Source organism: Lipotes vexillifer, unplaced genomic scaffold, assembly GCF_000442215.2.
Source record: "Lipotes vexillifer unplaced genomic scaffold, Lipotes_vexillifer_v1.1 scaffold98, whole genome shotgun sequence".
In the NCBI taxonomy this organism is placed as follows: Eukaryota; Metazoa; Chordata; class Mammalia; order Artiodactyla; family Lipotidae; genus Lipotes; species Lipotes vexillifer.
This window is the reverse complement of record NW_006799611.1, coordinates 2,685,724-2,705,353: the sequence shown is the minus strand read 5'-3', so window position 1 is coordinate 2,705,353 and position 19,630 is coordinate 2,685,724. Positions and strand designations below refer to the sequence as shown.

The 19,630-nt window shown below is 39.1% G+C and overlaps 1 protein-coding gene across 1 annotated transcript in view; it reads right to left on the bottom strand.

Annotated features, from left to right (window-relative positions):
- NUP188 (nucleoporin 188) overlaps positions 1 to 19,630 on the bottom strand; it is a 38,521-nt gene that overhangs the window by 15,691 nt on the left and 3,200 nt on the right. Inside the window, exons 3-19 of the mRNA XM_007471801.1 lie at positions 18,590 to 18,674; positions 17,939 to 18,019; positions 17,414 to 17,458; positions 14,363 to 14,455; positions 14,106 to 14,225; positions 11,777 to 11,988; positions 10,318 to 10,432; positions 9,472 to 9,672; positions 8,492 to 8,581; positions 6,062 to 6,127; positions 4,958 to 5,077; positions 4,268 to 4,394; positions 2,652 to 2,804; positions 2,325 to 2,451; positions 2,030 to 2,117; positions 1,859 to 1,935; positions 1,023 to 1,137 (exon numbers count right to left, since the gene is read on the bottom strand). Coding sequence (XP_007471863.1) covers positions 1,023 to 1,137; positions 1,859 to 1,935; positions 2,030 to 2,117; positions 2,325 to 2,451; positions 2,652 to 2,804; positions 4,268 to 4,394; positions 4,958 to 5,077; positions 6,062 to 6,127; positions 8,492 to 8,581; positions 9,472 to 9,672; positions 10,318 to 10,432; positions 11,777 to 11,988; positions 14,106 to 14,108 — 1,494 coding nt within the window. The 5' untranslated portion in view covers positions 14,109 to 14,225; positions 14,363 to 14,455; positions 17,414 to 17,458; positions 17,939 to 18,019; positions 18,590 to 18,674. The remainder of the gene's footprint in view (positions 1 to 1,022; positions 1,138 to 1,858; positions 1,936 to 2,029; positions 2,118 to 2,324; positions 2,452 to 2,651; positions 2,805 to 4,267; positions 4,395 to 4,957; positions 5,078 to 6,061; positions 6,128 to 8,491; positions 8,582 to 9,471; positions 9,673 to 10,317; positions 10,433 to 11,776; positions 11,989 to 14,105; positions 14,226 to 14,362; positions 14,456 to 17,413; positions 17,459 to 17,938; positions 18,020 to 18,589; positions 18,675 to 19,630) is intronic.

Below are 19,630 nucleotides of genomic sequence, written 5' to 3'. Positions count from 1 at the left end.
GCACCCAAGCCTCTTTAGCCAGTATCAACCAGTATTTCCAGTATACAATTAACAACCTGCTAAAAAAAAAAAAAAAAAAAAAAAGACAATTTGACAATGTCACAAAAGGCACCTACAAGAAAGAGAGGGATGAAGGCTAAATCTGAGCAGAAGAGAGGTCTATCTTAAACACAGCGGATATAGGACTGTTGATGATGGAGAATGCCAGTTTCACTGCCATGATCACCAACCACCCCCAACCTCTACCCCATCACTCGGATGTCAGAAAGGAGATCTGACGCTCCAAATTCTTTGTCCTAATATTACTTGTTACCATCAGCTTCCTTATCTTAAAAATGGGGCTTCTTTATATAAACATCAATATCTATATCCCTCCCTCTACATAGGATTGTTTCTATCTTTTTAAGCACTCACTGATTGACTGACTACTGCAGGCAGGGAAGTGTGCTGAGTATTTGCACGTGTGGCCCTCTCAACAACTCCATGAGGCAGAGATATTTATCATCCCAGTTTAGAGAGGTTCTAAGAAATTCAATACTTGCCCAAGGTCATGCAGCTAGTAAGTGGTCAACCTGAAATGTAAACCTAATTCTGACTCCAAAATCTATGCTACACAAGTATTTTTCAAAGAGAGATGTGACCCATTAGTGGATTGTGAGATAACTTATTAGAAAACATCTGAGTGCATCTTGCATAGTAAAAGTACTGTTGTACTGTGAAACTCTGCTTTAGAAGTAAACATACAATGTGTATCCTGGGATATGATGTAATGTGTACATATTACCCTGGGCTCTGTCAAAATAGCTTGAGAGTTGCTGCATTATACCATACAGCCTCTGAGTATTAAATAAGTTAACACAGATAAAGAATCTACTACAGGATCTGGCACACAATAAATACTCAATACACAGAAACTGTCATCACCATAACCTCAGGACAACTGGTCTAGCTGCAAACAAAATGACTACAGTAGTTGGGGGCACAGAAACTATTTCAGATGCTTCTATCTGATTAGATTTTACCTTGACAAGAGTGGTGATCAAGCGCAGAAAGGCAACAGTGACTCCATACTCGCCCTGGGGCTGTTCACTATTCATCAAGAGGTTTCCATACCCTCCAGCATTCATCCCCTCAGCACTGGGAAAAGACAGAGAGGCAGAGGGAAAAAAAGGTTTCAAAAAATTATAATCACAGAGCATTCTTATTATTATTTAGATGGCCTGGGCATAAAACAGGAAAGCTCTGCAAAGGAATTAATCAAATCTAGGCTATTTAATACCCAGGGTAAGCATTAAAGACTTTATTGATATACAACCTCAAAAGTGAAAAAGCAAATAAACGAGGAAAACATCCTCGTCTTGTAAGCAAAAGAAAGCCAAGGAGAGAATGTTCAGGTAGTAAGATGGAGCCTGTGTATTAATAACTGGTCTACCAGGCAAGCTCGAGTGGCCATGAATCAAGGAAAAGTACAGAGTGACTATGGCTTAAAAAGGGGAAGTTGAGCCTCTGGATCCAGAAACCTCTGGACTCTCTAGACTGGAAAGTTAACTCCCACGTACCTAAAGTGAATGAGAAATACCTCTTTCCCTCTCTGTCTCTCCCTCTTCCCCTCTCTGTCTCTCTCTCTCAGGCTTTGAAGACTGTGAACCATCATTGCTGGCCTAAGAGGAAAGCAGCCTCTGTGCCCCAAGTCCCATCACCTCTTTTGCCTTGCCCTCACTCATTTCCGGTGAGAGGGCTGAACAGACAAGGAGCAAACGGGCAGAGAAGCATCTTTAAAACTAACGAAGCTAGCTTAGATCTGAAATGTATATGGTATGCCCAGCGAATATACTCTAATCCCTAAGACCTGGCTCACCTAATCATCTGACTCATGTTGGAGACCTGGTGGGCCACGAAAGGTAAAAAGCCTGTGTGACGAAGATCAGTCCAGACCTGAGAAGGGAAAAGAAGAGTCAAATGTCCATGTGTCTTCAGGTATACAGCAAGCGTGACATTTTTCGGCTGTTAGGAAGACTTGGTGTCTCACCTTTGCTGGGTTCCGGGCAGCCAGAACGGTCAAGCAATTGACACAAGAAGCAATGACATCCACAGGCCGGGAGATCACGGTTGTTAACCTGGTTGGAGAACAGTGCACTGTACTCAGTAAAATGAATAATACAACTTGTTGCATCCCAAGTATTTTCCAGTTCTCTTCCCAAATCCCTCCTGGCAGCAGGGATGTGAAAACAGGAAAGCCCTCAGCTGGGGACAGATACCACACCAGGGCTATCCACAGTGGAACATGTGCAGACTTTAGCCCAGCGGAGTTACCAGATACTGACCGCTGCAGCAGCATGTAGATGCGGGACGTGATGGGCAGGAGACAGTCTGCTATCGACAGGTCTGTACTGATGACCTTATGGACCAGATCAATGATGGGTCTGACCCGCTGGCAGTGCTGAATCACATCTGAGGGGGAAGGAAGCTTGTGATCTCAATGAAAACAATTCCTTTAAGATCACTGAGCAGTCTCTGAGACCCAGATGAACAAATTATGCTAATCACAATCTGGAAGGTTCTGAATCTTATCTTGAAATTCTCTATCTTCCAAATCCTCTAAGCATGTCCATTTTTCTTCCCACAGAGATGTCTCCCAAAGCTGACCTCACCTGCAGTGGAAACAACATGAAGCAGCATTTCAATCTCACAGGTGAAGAGGGTCCAGCTGCTATAAGAGTATTCCCAGCGTACCAGGTAGGCCCTATCGTCCAACATTACTTGGCCCACAGTGCCTTGAGGTATGCGAAGGTTGGTCTGACCCCCTAAGGAAGGGAGAGAGAGAAATTAGTCTAATAGGAAGAGGTGACTCCTATAACAGACAGCAATATTTAATCACTCAGAGATGCATAGTTTCTCTTCCTAGTATCCAACACTGCTACAGCTTTTTCCATTAAAAAGAAAAAGAAAAACAAAACCCCTCTCTTGTCATTGGGGAAGTGACTCTTTCCATGTGTCTGAAAAACAGCTGAGTGCAGAGTGGTTCCCCACTCAAATGATGACTATAGGAAGACCACCTTATGGGACAGTAGGTGGCTGGGTGACTGGGTAAGTCGGTAATGATGCCGAGATTAGGACAGTAAGGCTGTTACTCTTAGACACTGCCAGTAGGAAAGGAAATTGCTACATTTTTCTACAACTTAATTTGACATTACCATTCAAAACTTTTTATTATTTTTTTTAAATTGTGGTAAAAAATACATAAAATATACCATTTTAACCATTTTTAAGTGTTCAGTCCAGTGGCGTTTAAGTACATTCACATGGTTATGCAACCGTCACTACCATCTACCCAAAGAACTGTTTTCATCTTGCAAGACTGAAATTCTATACCCATTAACCAATAATTCTCCATTATCCCATCCCTCAGCCCCTGTGACCACCATTCTACTTTCTGTCTCTGTAAATCTGACTACTCTCAGTACCTCATATGAGTGGAACAGTGTTTGTTCTTTTGGGACTGTCTTATTTCATTTAGCATCATGCCGTCAAGGTTCACCCGTGTTATAGCATGTGTCAGAATTCCTGTTCTCTTTCAGGCTGAATAATATTCCACATTTTGGCTCTTAGGAAGACTTGATGTCTCACCTATATATACCACATTTTAAAAAATCCATTTCATCTATCAGTGGACATGCATTTAAAAATTTTATTGTATATACCCTTTTACCCACAATCCCACTTTGGGGATTCTATATACTAAAAATAAAAGCACTAGTATATAAAGGTATATGTCCCCAAAGCAGCATTGTTTATAGTGGCAAAAACCTGACACAGCCTAAATGTCCTCTGGAAGGGAAAAGATAAAAAGTTATGGGACATCAAGAATAATTACATAGTCACTAAAAAGAATGAGTCAGATCCACATGTAATAAAATCAGTTTGCAGAATGAATTTTGAAAGAACACAGAAATGTGCAAAAGGACACACACCAAACTCTTAACGTTAATCATCTGATGGAGACAGGTCTAAAGAGAGATTAGCTTTTTAAAATGTATTTCTGCATTGTTTCCCTTGTTATAATGAACATGCATTATTTTTGAAGTAAAACAATCTAAAGATGGAAAAAAGTGAGAAACCAACTAATAATTTATTAGCAAATCAACAAGCACAGTGGAGAGGAGAAGGACCTGCTTCAAAGGCATGCGTGTGAAATATTAAAACAGCAGTAAGGTCCACACAGAGGCCATGGAAAAGAGACAACTGAACCAGGGTCTGCCTATCTTACCAAGAGGGTAAAGGAGTTTGGGTGTTTGCCTCCGCCAGAGAGTTCCGTCTTCATGGGAGATCACATCATGGGGCTTGTGCTTATAAAGTTCATTGTAGAAAGACATCTTATCCAAGAAACTATACACCTGCCAACACACAGGAAAAAAAACTCAGCCACACATTTACCTGGGGGACATTTAAGGGGTCTTTCCCATCTGCTTTTCTGCTCTTTTAGCCAGACTGTGTGGTCAGCCAGACTGTGCTGACTCTCAAACTTCTTACAAACCCATCCCTGGGACTCTTCTTAGACTTGCCTCTGCACTCCTTGTCAAATCCTTATTATTCTTTAACACCCAAGTCAAGGCCCCTCTCACTCCACACAGAGTTGCCTCTCCTGAACAGTATGGTCTTTACCACTCAGATGACATTAGTTACATACCACCTGGCTTTATTATTTCTTAGACCCCTTACTCTCTTCCATCTAGATACTAAGGGACTTCACATTTTGTCTCAATCCCACAATATCTACAATAGGTACTTAATAAAAAGATTTAAATTTAATTTTATAGAACTGATGCACTATCTTTGACATTTTTCATTCAACCTCAGACTAATTCTTGCCATGGCAATGAAATTTCAATGTGGAAAGCAAAAAGGATTCCTAAAAAACATCTCCTACTCTATTTAGGCATCTAACTGAATAACCTACCTTCTTGGCAGTAGACTTCCCTGATACGAGGGCTTGTAGCAATTGCAGGAGTGGGGAGAGGAGATGGGGAAACATTCCACATACACTGTCCAGAATGATCCCAAGACCAGAGGTTGGCTCCTATGATGGAAGGGTAGAAGTCACCGACCTTCACATTATCCACGGATTAACACATCTCTGAACTGCCCAGCAATCGTAAGGAAGAGTAAAATTAATCCTTTCCTTTAGGCAGACATCATTCCTCTCTAATAATTTAAGACTTCCACGTTTCCACTGAAAAAGGCTATCAACAACTGATTGAGTCAGGACCTGAGGAGAGACTACTGCTGCCTCCAGTGACCTCTGCCGTCCTCTCCATAGGAAAACACCATTCACCTGTGCGTGACCTGTTTCCACTAACGTGAAAAGCACCCAAAACATGTCAGCAGATAGCACCACACACACGAGCAACACATCCTCAATCTGAATATTGTTTCCCACCAGATTCTCCCTGGAACACTGATTCTGTAAGACTGGATAGCATCTCAGGAAAAAGAGGATAAGAAATATAGGCAAATCAGTCAGACCACAGTTTAAGGGAAAACAGATTTATTCATTAGCTGGACCTTGAGGCTTGAGGCCGTCAATGGTAAGACTAAGTACTGGTGAGAAACTGTTCTCTCCAAAGCCATATTCTTACTCTAAACCTGTTACAATATTCTGAAATCTCTTAAGACACAATTACAATCGCCCAGTAGTACGTTCAGGAGTTAACAGCACTACTGGTGCCTGAGTCTCTCAATGTAAAAAAAGACTTGATGGGTAGGAGAGAGAACACACTGGTTAATAATGTGGACTAGGGACTCAAGTCTGACAGAACTAGATCTTGATCCTGACTGTCTAGCTGTGACTAGCTTGGGCAAATCACTTCACATCTCCGAGCATCACATTTCCTCACACGCAAAATGGTGATGATAATAATACTACCCAATCCATAGATTTTTGTATAGATTATATGAGAAAATAGACTTAAAAGCTTAGTATAAGACCTATCACAAAGTAAGTGTTTAATAAATTCTTCTGCTACAGAGAATACCGTAGCATGGCTCCCTCTGACATACTTACTGTTCCCCAGAACAGTTCTGGAAGAGAAGGGTCTGCCAGGACTTCACATGCTGTGTCGATTAAATCCTGTTGGGGAGGGGAAAAGAAAATGCTTATTTCCCCTAGTTGAACCAGTCCATCTTTTTTTAACTGTATTATGTTAAAATAAAAACATGAATAATACCTTCATATAGTATGTCAGAAAGAATTCTGGGATTAAAAAGTAAGGGATGGGGCTTCCCTGGTGGCGCAGTGGTTGGGGGTCCGCCTGCTGATGCAGGGGACACGGGTTCGTGCCCCGGTCCGGGAGGATCCCGCTTGCCACGGGGCAGCTGGGCCCGTAAGCCTTGGCCGCTGGGCCTGCGCGTCCGGAGCCTGTGCTCCGCAACGAGAGAGGCCGCAGTGGTGAGAGGCCCGCGTACCGCAAAAAAAAAAAAAAAAAAAAAAAAAAAAGTAAGGGATGTAATCTTAATCTGTTGTATGATGTTAGATAAATTAACCTTTCTGGACTTCAAATTCTAAAATGGTGAAACTATTATCTGCTTCACAGTGTTGTCATAAGGATTAAATGAGATAATGTATGAGAAAATGAACTGTAAAGTTTAAAACACCATGTAAATGTGAGGTACTACTAGATTCAGCTAAACTATGCTCCTAGAGGTCAAGAATAACGCCTTTTTAAATTTTTCATCCCCAGCACCTGGCACAGAGTTTGGCACACACTGGGAATCTAGTGAAGGCTTGAGAAATGATTTATTGAAAAAATTCCAAGTACTAGGACACCTGTAACCCCAAAATGTTAACACCAATCCTCCAGGCATATAGTAGGGTCCAAATGTGACCAGAATTTTGGCAAAGGATACAAAGCTTGTTCTATGCTCCTAGAGCTTTGGAAATTGAGTCTTTCAATTAACACCAATTTCTTTTCTCTCCAATGATAAGAAATATTCATTTTCATCAACTTAATCAATTTCTTCAATTTCCAAAATAAGTCACTCATCATAAATGAATAAAATGACTTAGTTATAAAGAACCCCTCAAATATCATTTCCCACTGAAAGGAACCAGGGCTCCTTGGAGAAATGGCAGATTCCAAGTCTGGGGCAAGAATCTTCCAAGATAATCCTGCAAGATTTTGTCATATCAGAAAGCAATAGAGCTAGCAAAATGTGTAAGAGAAATGTCAAACAGATTCAGAAGCTAATCTGAAAAGCTCTTACTGGCCAAAGATGGGGCAACCTGAGCCTAAGAATACTAACTGCAGAAAAACAACAAACAAAAAATGAGAAAAGAATAATGACTGAAATGAATTAAAACACAGCTAATATGTTTAAATCCATGAGTTCACAATGCCATGTAAAAAATAAAAAAACCTCAGTAGCCAACTTGGGATGCTACTAAGGATGCTAGGGATAAGTGGTAAATATAGGAAAAGAAGCATGTATAGTACTCTATACCAGAGTATCAAATAGTTAACGAGAGAGAATTTCTTTTTTTTAATTGAGAAATAATTGAAGGATAACATTATATTAGTTTCAGATGCACAAGATGATTTGATATTTGTATATATGGTGAAACAAATTTCTTTTTTATAGCAATGTTCCAACCAGTAAACAAAAGAGGAGAGAGAGTCAGAATAGTGCCATTTTGTAACTCCTAAGGAACTAATGGATCTAGACAATGATGTGTCTTGTGATTACCACAGTGGACAGCACAACTATAGACTAAAAGAAATTTGACAGACTTATCAACCAATAATGTACATATTTATTTAGATCCCGATACAAACTTATGATAAACTTATGACATTTATAATTAGAAATTTGAACCCTGCCTTGATTATTTGAAGATTTTTTTTTTAGATATGATAATGGTTGTGAAATTTTACTAAAATATTCATATTTACTAAATGATGTCTGGGATTTGCTTCAAAATAACCAAGGAGGAGAGGGGCAGAAATGAATAAGATCAGCTGTGCATTGATAATTTGGAAGCTGGTGATGGGATCATTAGACAATTTTTGTCTCCTTTGGAATAACTTTGAAATATTTCATTTTAAAAAAATATTGCACAAGAATATTAATTAGCATCCACAGCTGTTTGGGACAGATGCACTACAGAGTAAAAAAAATAGGTTACAAAACAGTATATACATTGTGATTCCATTTCTAGAGAATTATTATATTTTTATTATTTGGAAGGGAACACATCAAAATGTTAACATATGTTATCCTGCAAGGTGGGATTATAGTTTTTTCTTTTTATCAGCACTTTCTAATTTTTTAATCATTAATATGCATCATTTTTATAATATAATAAGTGGAAAACAACAATAAACAAATCATACTTGAAGTAAATGGGTCTGTGTTATATCAGCTTCAAAGGGGTATCTTAGGAAGATGATTGCACAGTGGGGCAGTGTAGACAGTCTCATGAAAGCCAGACACTGACCTGCTGATTGCCCAGTGTGTGCAGCTCCAGCGAGGTCAGAACAAAAGAAAGGAGTCCATAGACACACATGCACGCGGTGCTAGTGGTACACTGTAATGACAAAGGAGTCAGTGGGTAATTCTGAGTAACACCACTCTTCTCTAGACTCAGCACAATCCCATCACATTAATATAGTCTCTGTAAACAAGTGGGAAGAGAACCTGAGGCTTCACAATTCCTAATTTAGTCCCAAGATCAGGAAGACAAAGGGAGAAAAGAGAAAGCAGGAACCATAAATATTAAAACATAGTCAAGAATAACATCAAAAAGGAACCATGTTCAAACTGATCAAAGTTTTTGTGGGGAAGAAAACCACCTCCAGCCTACAAAAAGGATAGAGTCTCTATGTGCTGGTATGAATGATGCAGCTGCCTAAACTGTCACCGAGATAAATCAACCAGTGCCAACAAGTTGGCTGAGGTTTCCTTTAGCATGTCAAAACAAGCTGATTAAACTGTGTCACTCAAATTAAGTCCCAACACAAGACTCAAGAGAATTTCTAATTCATCCTGTACAGCTGAACGAATAAGCTCCCCCAAAAGATTTCTCTAGTCATTATGACCAAAGCTATCTTCTAAGAGATACCAAGTGGCGCAGCATAACATACTGGCAGAGTCAGACATAGTTCAAACCATATCCACCATTTACTGCCAATTTATTGTTTCTGTGGGCAAATTCCATCTCCCTCAGTCTCAACTTCCTAATGTGTAAAATAGGATGATAAGCCCTAGTGCACAGTATTTTAAGGATGGAACAAGATATTGTACAGAAAGTGCCAAGCACGTCTGTCACAGTAAATGCTCTATAAAGGTTAGTTACAAAACTATTTTCAATACCCATGTCCTTGACAATTACTATTATTATTATCATGACTCATTAATGAGCTTCTGCCTCGCTCTTTGCCCACTCTCATGCTCAAACACCAATAGCCCGAGCCTCACATCATTTCCCCCACTGGCCAGTGAGCGTAGTAGTCGGGTCAAATACTGAAATACATTCAGCTGGATGGCTGTGCCACCTATCTTCCGGACAACACTGCTTGTCTCTTCTGGATTCAGGGTGTGACGGAGGAGAGCCCAAGCCAAAAGCACTGGGGTGTGATGTGGAATGTCCCCGAAAGTCAACATCAAACGGTCCATATCCTAATGAAAAGAGAAAACAACATCTGTGTCACTTAACAGAAAGGGTTAAGACCCTTCCAGAGGATCCTTCACCATGCGTAATAAGTCTTCCATTCATCCTCAGTGGCTCCTCTCTCCCATTCTGACATTTTACTCTTCCCAAGCCACAGCCACTTCGTTACTAGACCCCTCAATTACTCCTCCCTTTACCCACAGTTTTCTCTCTTGATTTTAAGTAGTATTAAGATTATAACATACATGTTCAAATAGAGACACCTTAGAAAATTTCCCTGATCCTTCTAGAACTTTCTCAGATCTCTCCTCTTTTTCTATCTTTCTGACCATCCCATCTCATGTTCTTCCCCTTTCCTCTTCTTTCACAGACTCCATAAATGCAGACAACAGCCAAGGTTCTGTCCTTGGGCCTCTTCTGTCCCTATATCATCTCCCTGAGTCACTCTACTTGTTCTCACAGATTCAACTCTCACCTCTGTGAAAATAACTAACAAATCTAAGACTTCTTCCAGATCCAATTAACTTCTTAACAATGTAGAACCACAAATTCCACAATAAGGAAAATTGTATGTGGCAGTATAGTTGAGCGGTTAAAAACTTACTACTAACTACAAACCATCTGAAAAAATTAAGAAGCTGCTCCAAGTTCACCTGACAAATAAGCCCGTCCTGGGCAAACTGGTGCAGTTCTCTTCTATCATCCAAAGCACACTTATGCAAGGATTCAATATCCATGCCTTCCACCAGGATAAGGGCACTGAAGTAGCTGGAAAGAAAAATATCATGGTGTCATACATGCTACTCTGAACCTCAATGGAGACTAAGGTGAAATGTAACACACTTTAGTGTCAAAAAGGTTGAGTTATTTTACATTCTTTTTTCATACTAAGACTTCTAAATCCAATATGTATTTTACAATTCCAGCACATCTCAATTTGACCAGCCATATTTTATTTTTTATTTTTTGGCTGTACCACTCAGCTTGTGGAATCTTACTTCCCCGACCAGGGATTGAAGCCAGGCTCTCAGCAGTGAAAGCGCAGAGTCCTAACCACTGGACCACCAGGGAATTCCCATGACCAGTCTTATTTTATTTTTTATTTATTATTTATTTTGGCCACATCGCGCAGCATGTGGGATCTTAGTTCCCCGACCAGGGATCGAACCCATACCCTCTGAAGTGGAAGCGCAAAATCTTAACCACTGGACCATCAGGGAAGTCCACCAGCCATATTTTAAATGCTTGGTAGGCTCATGTGGCTTCTGCCTATCAAAGAACAGATCTAGTACTGAAGGTTTCTACAACCACCAATTACATCTAGGCCAGATCAAATGTCTCAATGGTCAAGTGTGTATTTTTTTTTAATATTTTATTTATTTTTGGCTGTGTTGGGTCTTCGTTGCTGCTCACGGGCTTTCTCTAGTTGCAGAAAGCGGGGGCTACTCTTCGTTGTGGTGCACAGGCTTCTCGTGGTGGCTTCTCTTATTGCAGAGCACAGGCTCTAGGCGTGTGGGCTTCAGTAGTTGTGGTGTGCAGGCTCAGTCGTTGTGGTGCATGGGTTTAGTTGCTCCATGGCATGTGGGGTCTTCCTAGAGCACGGCTCAAACCCGTGTCCCCTCTATTGGCAGGTGGATTCTTAACCACTGTGCCACGAGGGAAGCCTGTCAAGTGTGTACTTTTGTTCACAGAGGAAACAGGCCTCAAAATGTGGATACACCCATTTCCATAAAATTCAAAGTACACAGACTATGACGTCAAAGAGGGCAGGGAATACATCTCCCCTATTTATCACTCTTCTTAGCATTTGCACAGTGCCTGGTCTACAACAGTTGCTCAACGAATTTTTTGTAGAACAAAAGGATGAACTATTAGATGAAAACAGTAAGTAAAAGAATAGAATGTGATACTTATTTTGAGAAGATATCCCTCTCAATCCAAGTCTTCACTCCCTGAATGACCTAGAACATGGTAGTACACCCATCTATTTCCCCACCCATTAAGTGAAAAGTATACCTAGCCCCCCCCTTCACCCATTCACAGGACCACTCTAATGTCAATGCTCTAAACTCTAAACATTGTACAAGTTCTAAGACCTCAATTCAGACTTACCCAATCCGATCCACAAAAGGATCCATGGTCTCATCTACCAGGTGCCTGTTAGTCTGCCTACTACCAAATCCTTGCTCTTTAAACATCTTGGTTAATACCAATAGGTCAGTAGGTGCCATCTCAAAGTATGCATAATAAAGGAAAATAATTTCTAGCAGCATGGATTGCTCCCGAAGGCTCTGAACAAACCAGCGAGACACCTGGCGCTCAGTCTGCACAACCAATGAAGAAAAATGGGAGAGAAATAAAGTCAGATTTTAAAACACACTTAAATTCTTCGAGTTATTTTTATTAGGTAAAACATGTATAAAAATAAGATTAAAAAAAAAGTATCCCTCCCTACAATTCCTATTGCCCAGTCATCCAAATCTATCCCCAGAGGCAACCACTGTTAGAGGTTTGTCTTTCCTTCCAATAATATGCCACACACATTCATTCATTCTGACTAGTAGTTGCTGGGGGCCAGGGGTCACAGACTAACTGCAACCTTACTGGATAGACAGAAATGTTCTATCAATATATATTGATCATGAAGGTGGTTACTGCATATAACTATATACAACTGCCAAATTCAAACTGTACACTTAAAATCAATGAATTTTACTGGATGTAAATTATACCTGAATAAAGCTGAGGGATGCTACAGATTTGTCATTTACACAGTCATTTCATGTAAGTGTGAATGTATCTATAGGATAAACTCTTAAAATGGAACTACTAGGTCAAGAAATATGTGCTTTTCAATTTTTAGATATTGTCATAATGTTTTCCATTAAAAAGTATACAAATTCAAACAGCAAAGTATGAGTGCCCACTATCCCATCCCTTGGATGTGAGTTTTGTCATGTAAATATGTATTTCATTTGCCTGTTTTTCTGTTCGGTTTTGCTTAGTGACTTACAGGTGTTCTTTCTATTTCAAGAACCTTTTATGCTATGAGTTTGTCTTTTGACTTTGCTTATAGCACTATTTTTGGCTTTTTGCCTTGTAAAAGTTTTTGATTTGATGTCGCAGGGTTTATCTTTTCTTTTTTCTTTTATGGCTTCTGAGTTTTACTTTATTTTTATTTATTTATCTATTTTGGCCACATGGCACTTAGTGCTCTGACCAGGGATCTTAGTTCCCCGACCAGGGATGGAACCCGTGCCCCGTGCAGTGGAAGCGCGGAGTCTTAACCACTGGACCTCCAGGGAAGTCCTGTGTTTTACTTTAAAAAGTCTTCTCCAATCCAAAAAAATAAAAACAAAACTACCTCCCATGTGTCTTCTAGTATTTTTATAGTTGAATTTTTTAAATTTAAATCATTGATATCTGATTTTCTTCTGGTAGAAGGAATGAGATAGAGATACAGTTTGATTTTTCTCCAGATGGCTACCCAGTAGTTCCAACACCATTTACTGAATAACCCAACATTTCCCCATTAATTTGAAATGCCACCTTTATCATACACTAATTCCCTATCAGCATTTGGTCTACACTAGACTTTCTACTATGTGCTATTCATCAGTCTATTTATTCATGTACCAATGCCATGCTTTAAATTATTTTAGTCTTATTATCTAATAAAGCTTATTTTCCTTTCTGAAAAACTTCCTGGCTATTCTTATTTATTTTTCAAATGAATTTTAGAACCAGCTTGTCTAGTTCCAAAATAAAAGGCAAAGCAAATACTTGCTAGTATTTTTTCTAGGATCACAGTAAATTTATAGGTTAAAATAAGAAGGACTGACACTTGGTGCTGTCTTTATTTTCAAGAAGGCACCATGTCTTTCCCTTTAGCATTTTAAAGTTCCCTTCATTTAGATTTTGGATTACAGTAAGCTTATTCCTGAGAAATTTATGCTTCTGTTGCTATTACAAGTGAGCTCTTTTCTTCTATTAAATATTTTAAATAGCTACTGTCTGTATTTTGGTTGAACTGTTTTAATAAACATAATAATAATAATAATTTCGAAACAAAAAAGGTCATGTTCTAATCTATAAATGCACATTGGTTTAAGATTTAGGATAAAACAATTAGACTAGTGTCACACACTTAACAGATAATGATAATAAAGAAGATGAAATCTTGGGTTTAGAGTTTCATTAACCACTAAGAGAATATTTCAGGTAAGAAAAAAAGTAAATTAACTGGAGAGACAAAGTCAAGGGGAAGGTCCAAATTAGTTAAAGTCAATGTTTTGATTCATATCACATGTTTAAACTATTCTAAAGAATGACAATTTATAAATGTTTTAAGTTCATAGGTGAATAAATAATTTCACCTAGAGCTCTATGAGCAGATATACAATTCTCCTGAGCGTTACAGGAGGGCCCAATAACCACATACCATGAGGTTTCCATGCGTCTCCCATGTTGGTGCTTCAGTTTTATAAAGCTCTTCAAATTGCTGTCTATATTTTGTAACTAGCTCCTTTTCCAATTTATCAACACAGTCTGCATATTCAACCTTAAAAAAAAAATCCAAAACAGTAACTTATACGTTGAGTAAAAGGTAAATATTCAAATGAACAGAAATATGAATAAATTATAAAAAGGACTGAATTTTACAGGGTAAAGAGAAACAAGAGGACTAAATGGGCTTACCCTATAGGGGTGTCTTTCATCTTGGAAATAAGTGAGAAGGTGTAAGACACAACGAAGAATACACGTTCTTTCTTCATAGTAATAATCTGCAATCTGGGAAGAACCGGAAGATTCAAAATCAGTTACTCACCTTTACATGGAAGATATTCAATTTTAAATTTATTGATTAAAAAATCACTTAAAGATGTGAATGGGGGACTTCCCCGGTGGTGCAGTGGTTAAGAATCCACCTGCCAATGCCGGGGACACAGGTTCGGGCCCTGATCTGGGAAGATCCCACATGCTGTGGAGCAACTAAGCCGGTGTGCCACAACTACTGAGCCTGCGCTCTAGAGCCCGCGAGCCCAAACTACTGAAGCCCGCGCGCCACAACTAGTGAAGCCCACATGCAGAGAGCCCGTGCTCCACAATAAAGAGAAGCCACTGCAATGAGAAGCCCGCGCACTGCAACAGAGTAGCCCCTGCTCGCCGCAACTAGAGAAAGCCCACGCACAACAATGAAGACCTAATGCAGACAAAAATAAATTAATTAATTAAAAAAAAAAAGATGTGAATGGAAAAATTAGATCTGTATAAACAATCACAGAAATGGAAACAGGCCAAAAGAAAGCAAAAGACCTTCATGAACTAGGATACAAGTAAAGTTATACAAGATAAAAGGAATTATTTAAAAATATAAACAAGTTTTCTAGCATGACTTCTCAGTTGGGCATTCAAGTAATACCCAATGCTATAAACTGACAGGCCAGGGACTTCCCTGGTGGTCCAGTGGTTAAGAATCCGTCTTGGAATGTAGGGGACGCCAGTTCGATCCCTGGTCAGGGAACTGAGACCCCACATGCCATGCGGCAACTAAGCCCACACGCTGCAATTACAGAGCCCACATGCTCTGAAGCCCACAAGCCACTAGAGAGCCCGTGTGCTGCAACTAAGACCCAATGCAGGGCTTCCCTGGTGGCGCAGCGGTTAAGGATCCGCCTGCCAATGCAGGGGACACAGGTTCAAACCCTGGTCCTGGAAGATCCCACATGCTGCGGAGCAACTAAGCCCGTGCGCCACAACTACTGAGCCTGCGTGCCTAGAGCCCATGCTCCACAATGAGAGGCCACTGTAATGAGAAGCCCGCGCGCCGCAATGAAGAGTAGCCCCCGCTCGCTGCAACTAGAGAAAGCCTGCGTGAAGCAACAAAGATCCAACTCAGCCAAAAATAAATAAATAAATAAATTTATTTATTAAAAAAAAAAAAAGACCCAAGGCAGCCAATAAATAAATAAATATTTTAAAATAAATAAATAAACTGACAGGCCAAATACATGAAAGCAAATATAAAAATACCATTAGTATATGTCCTAATTGCTTGTAACCGATGTACCCAGTTCTCACTAAATACCAAGTAGGAAACTACTTCAGAAGTCATGGTCAAATTCCATGTTAAAATGAGATCCTATGCCCACTCTCACCAGTTCTATTCAACACAGTATCAGAAGTCCTAGCCACAGCAATCAGGGAAGAAAAAGAAAAGGTATCCAAATTGGAAGAAAAGAGGTGAAATTGCCATTACATGCAGATAACATAGAAAACCCTAAAGATTCCACACAAAAACTACTAGAACTGATAAACAAATTCAGCAAGGTAGCAGGATACAAGATTAACATACAGAAATCTGCTGTGTTCCTTTACAATAACAATAAAATATCATAAAGGGAAAGTAAAAAATAATCCCTTTTAAAATCACATCTAGATAATCAACAACGACCTACTGTATAGCACAAGGAATTCTATCCAATATTCTGTAATAACCTATATGGGAAAAGAATCTTAAAAAGAATGGATACGTGTATATGTAAAACTGAATCACTTTGCTGTACACCTGAAACTAACACAACATTGTAAGTCAACTATAGTCCAAAATAAAATAAAAATTTTTTAGAAAGGAAAAAAAAAAGAAAATTCCACCAAAAAACAAAAACAAAAAACTTAGGAACAAACCTGACCAAAGAGGTGAAAAACTTATATGCTGAGAACTATAAAATATAAAATACTGATAAAGGAAATTGAAGATGATTCAAAGAAATGGGAAGATATCCCACGCTCTTGAACTGGAAGAATTAATATTGTTAAAATAGCCAGACTACCCAAAGCAATCTACAGATTTAATGCGATCCCTATCAAATTACCCATGACATTTTTCACAGAACTAGAACAAATAATCCTAAAATTTATATGGAACCATAAAAGACCCAGAATTGCCAAAGCAATCCTGAGGAAAAAAAACAAAGCTGGAGGCATAACCCTCCCAGACTCCAGACAATACTACAAAGCTACAGTAATCAAAACAGCGTAGTATTAGCACAAAAATAGACATATGGGGACTTCCCTGATGATCCAGTGGTTAAGACTCCACACTTGCCAGGGGCACGGGTTCGACCCCTGGTCAGGGAAGTTCCGCATGCCATATGGCGCAGTCGAAAAACAAACAGACATATGGATCAATGGAACAGAATAGAGAGCCCAGAAATAAACCCACACACCTACAGTCAATTAATCTTTGAAAAAGGAGGCAAGAATACACAATGAAAAAAAGACAGTCTCTCCAGTAAGTAGTGCTGGGAAAGCTGAACAGCCACATGTAAATCAAGGTCAAAGATACAACACTTCCTCACACCATACACAAAAATAAACTCAAAATGCCTTAAAGACTTGAATATAAAACATGATACTATAAAACTCCTAGAAGAGAACAAAGGCAAAACATTCTCTGACATAAATCATAGCAATGTTTTCTTAGGTCAGTCTCCCAAGGCAATAGAAATAAAAACAAAAATAAACAAATAGGACCTAATCAAACTTACAAGCTTTTGCACAGCAAAGAAAATCATAAAACAAAAATACAACTTTGGGGGTGGGGGGATATAAAGAAAGAAAGATAAAGAAATTTAAAACTTCAAATTAATCCTACTGCATTTAAAAAAGCCAGCAATGCTCAGAACACGGTCAAGAATCTGTTGCCCGATTTTACATCAAAGAATGGAAATGGTGACTAGCACTGACCTTCAGGATTAAGGCCTGGCTCTGCCTCTCATCTTGCAGTACCGTCTGAAAGAAAAAAGAACAAAGAGCCATCTTATTAGCAAAATCAATTAACAAAGAAAAAGGTAAACATCTTTACCTTACCCTTCAAGATTATCGTTGCCCGTTCATTTCTGGATACATTTTTTTACCTAAGTGTATGCAAGTCTGTGCTCAAATCCCTGCCCCTCTCCTCTGGCCTCAAGTTCCTCATATATAAAATCAGGGGCTGGAAAGGCTAGATGTTGTCTCAGGTCCTTTTCAGCTCTGACATCCTGCAATTCTATGATTAACAAGTCAATCTTTGACCTCTCGGCCCTTCCAAGTCTGACGACAGACCTCGACTGAAGCATATGTTTTTTAAAGCTTTACAAAGTCTTTCCTGAGAATGGCTGTATATGATCACCTATCTCTGTTGCAGAGAACTGGCACCAAAATCCTGAATTATCTAAAACCAACAAGGAAAAGGATAAAGGCAGGAGAAGGGAGCTGGACATAACTACAAACCTTTAGTGAGTCCCGAGTACCTCTGTAATCCTCTTGAAGGTAACACTGGAGTAACTGCACACTCTGTTCTTCATCAAGACCCTGAAAACAGAGGTTACAAGGGAGGAACAGCCGCCTCAGGTCAGAAACCCCAAAGAGCACGCAAAGCAATCTAAAGATTTGTTCTCTAGAATGAACACGGAACTTGAATAAACAAAAATTATTTTAAAAGATTTCACACAACATAATTCTAACCCAAATAGGAGAAAAAAGGAGCAGCCACTGACATGTAATTTACACACCAGTTAAACTTACATGTCAGAAACAACTGTGCTTATTCACCAAGAACATTAATATAGCAGCAGGCATGATCTGGGTTTCCAAAATGAAAAGGAAACAGCTACATAATTAAATACAATCTAGGCAACTTAAAAAAAGAACACCCCAAGTATGCTGAAGAAAACTCTATGATATGCAGTAAACAGGGTCAGGCAACTTGACTTGTGGCTTTTAGCAAGAAGAGTTGCAACTTGGGCATTTCTGAAATATAATATGCTCAGTTTAATCTCTAAAACTGAAATAAACTGAATTTTCACTAACAATCACTAACAACAAAACCACACATATCCACCCTGCAGGTAATAAACAGAGCCAGTGCTAATTTTTACTCACCAAAAACTTGCTGATTCTTAAACCCAGTTCCTTCAGTGGTGAAGCTACATCTTTATTAGCTTTCACTTTTTCAGCTGAATTTGGACTATGAAAAGAACAGTGAATCATTTCCTCATTCTCAATGACCCTCTAGGGGTTTAAAACAAAAATATTAAAGATATTTTTACCACAGACCTTTTTCTGCCTTTTAGGTGCCTATAAAACACACATACATGCGCGCGCACAGACACACACACACACACACACACACACACACACACACACACACAAGTTCATCTCTACAGACTTTATAACACAAAACTATGTCTAAGTAATAAATACAGTATATGTCTGTTACAAACTATAGTTATAACTATATTATTTGTAGATCTACTTAGTTACATTATTTTTGATCCTTATAACTATCCTGGAAGGTAAACATTACTATCCCCATTTTACAAATGGAATTACCAACACTTAGAATAAATAACTTACCAAAAATCCCACAGCTAATAAAAAGTTGAGGTGAAATTTAAAACCAGGTCTGTTAGTATACATACATATATTGTCTATGTACACTCAGAAGGCCTAGAAGCTATCACATTCCAGTAGCAGCACGCACACCCAGCACCCAGATCTTTATTTCTAATACCATTCTCTAACAAAAGGTATCAGGACTCCTTGGAGAAATGGCTGATTCTAGAGCTGGGGTGGGGAAAATACCAGATGAGCCTGGAGCATCTTGTAATGCCAGAAAGTAAGAAAATACTCAGAAAACAAAAGCATGGGAACATGTCAAAACCTCAAAGAATGCCCAATGGCCAAAGCTGGAACAAAGTAATAACAAAGTATGAAATACATGAGTCCATAATGATTTAAATAAATGAATGAATAAATATATATATAAATAAATGGGGAAGAAGGGAAAAATCTTCCTTACAGAAGGAGTTCCAGTAACACACATATATGCTACCCCCTTCAGGAGGTGGTTTAATTTCACTACACCCACACACTGAAAGCGGGCTAGCGGGCTATACTGAGTGACTCACTTCCGAAAAATAG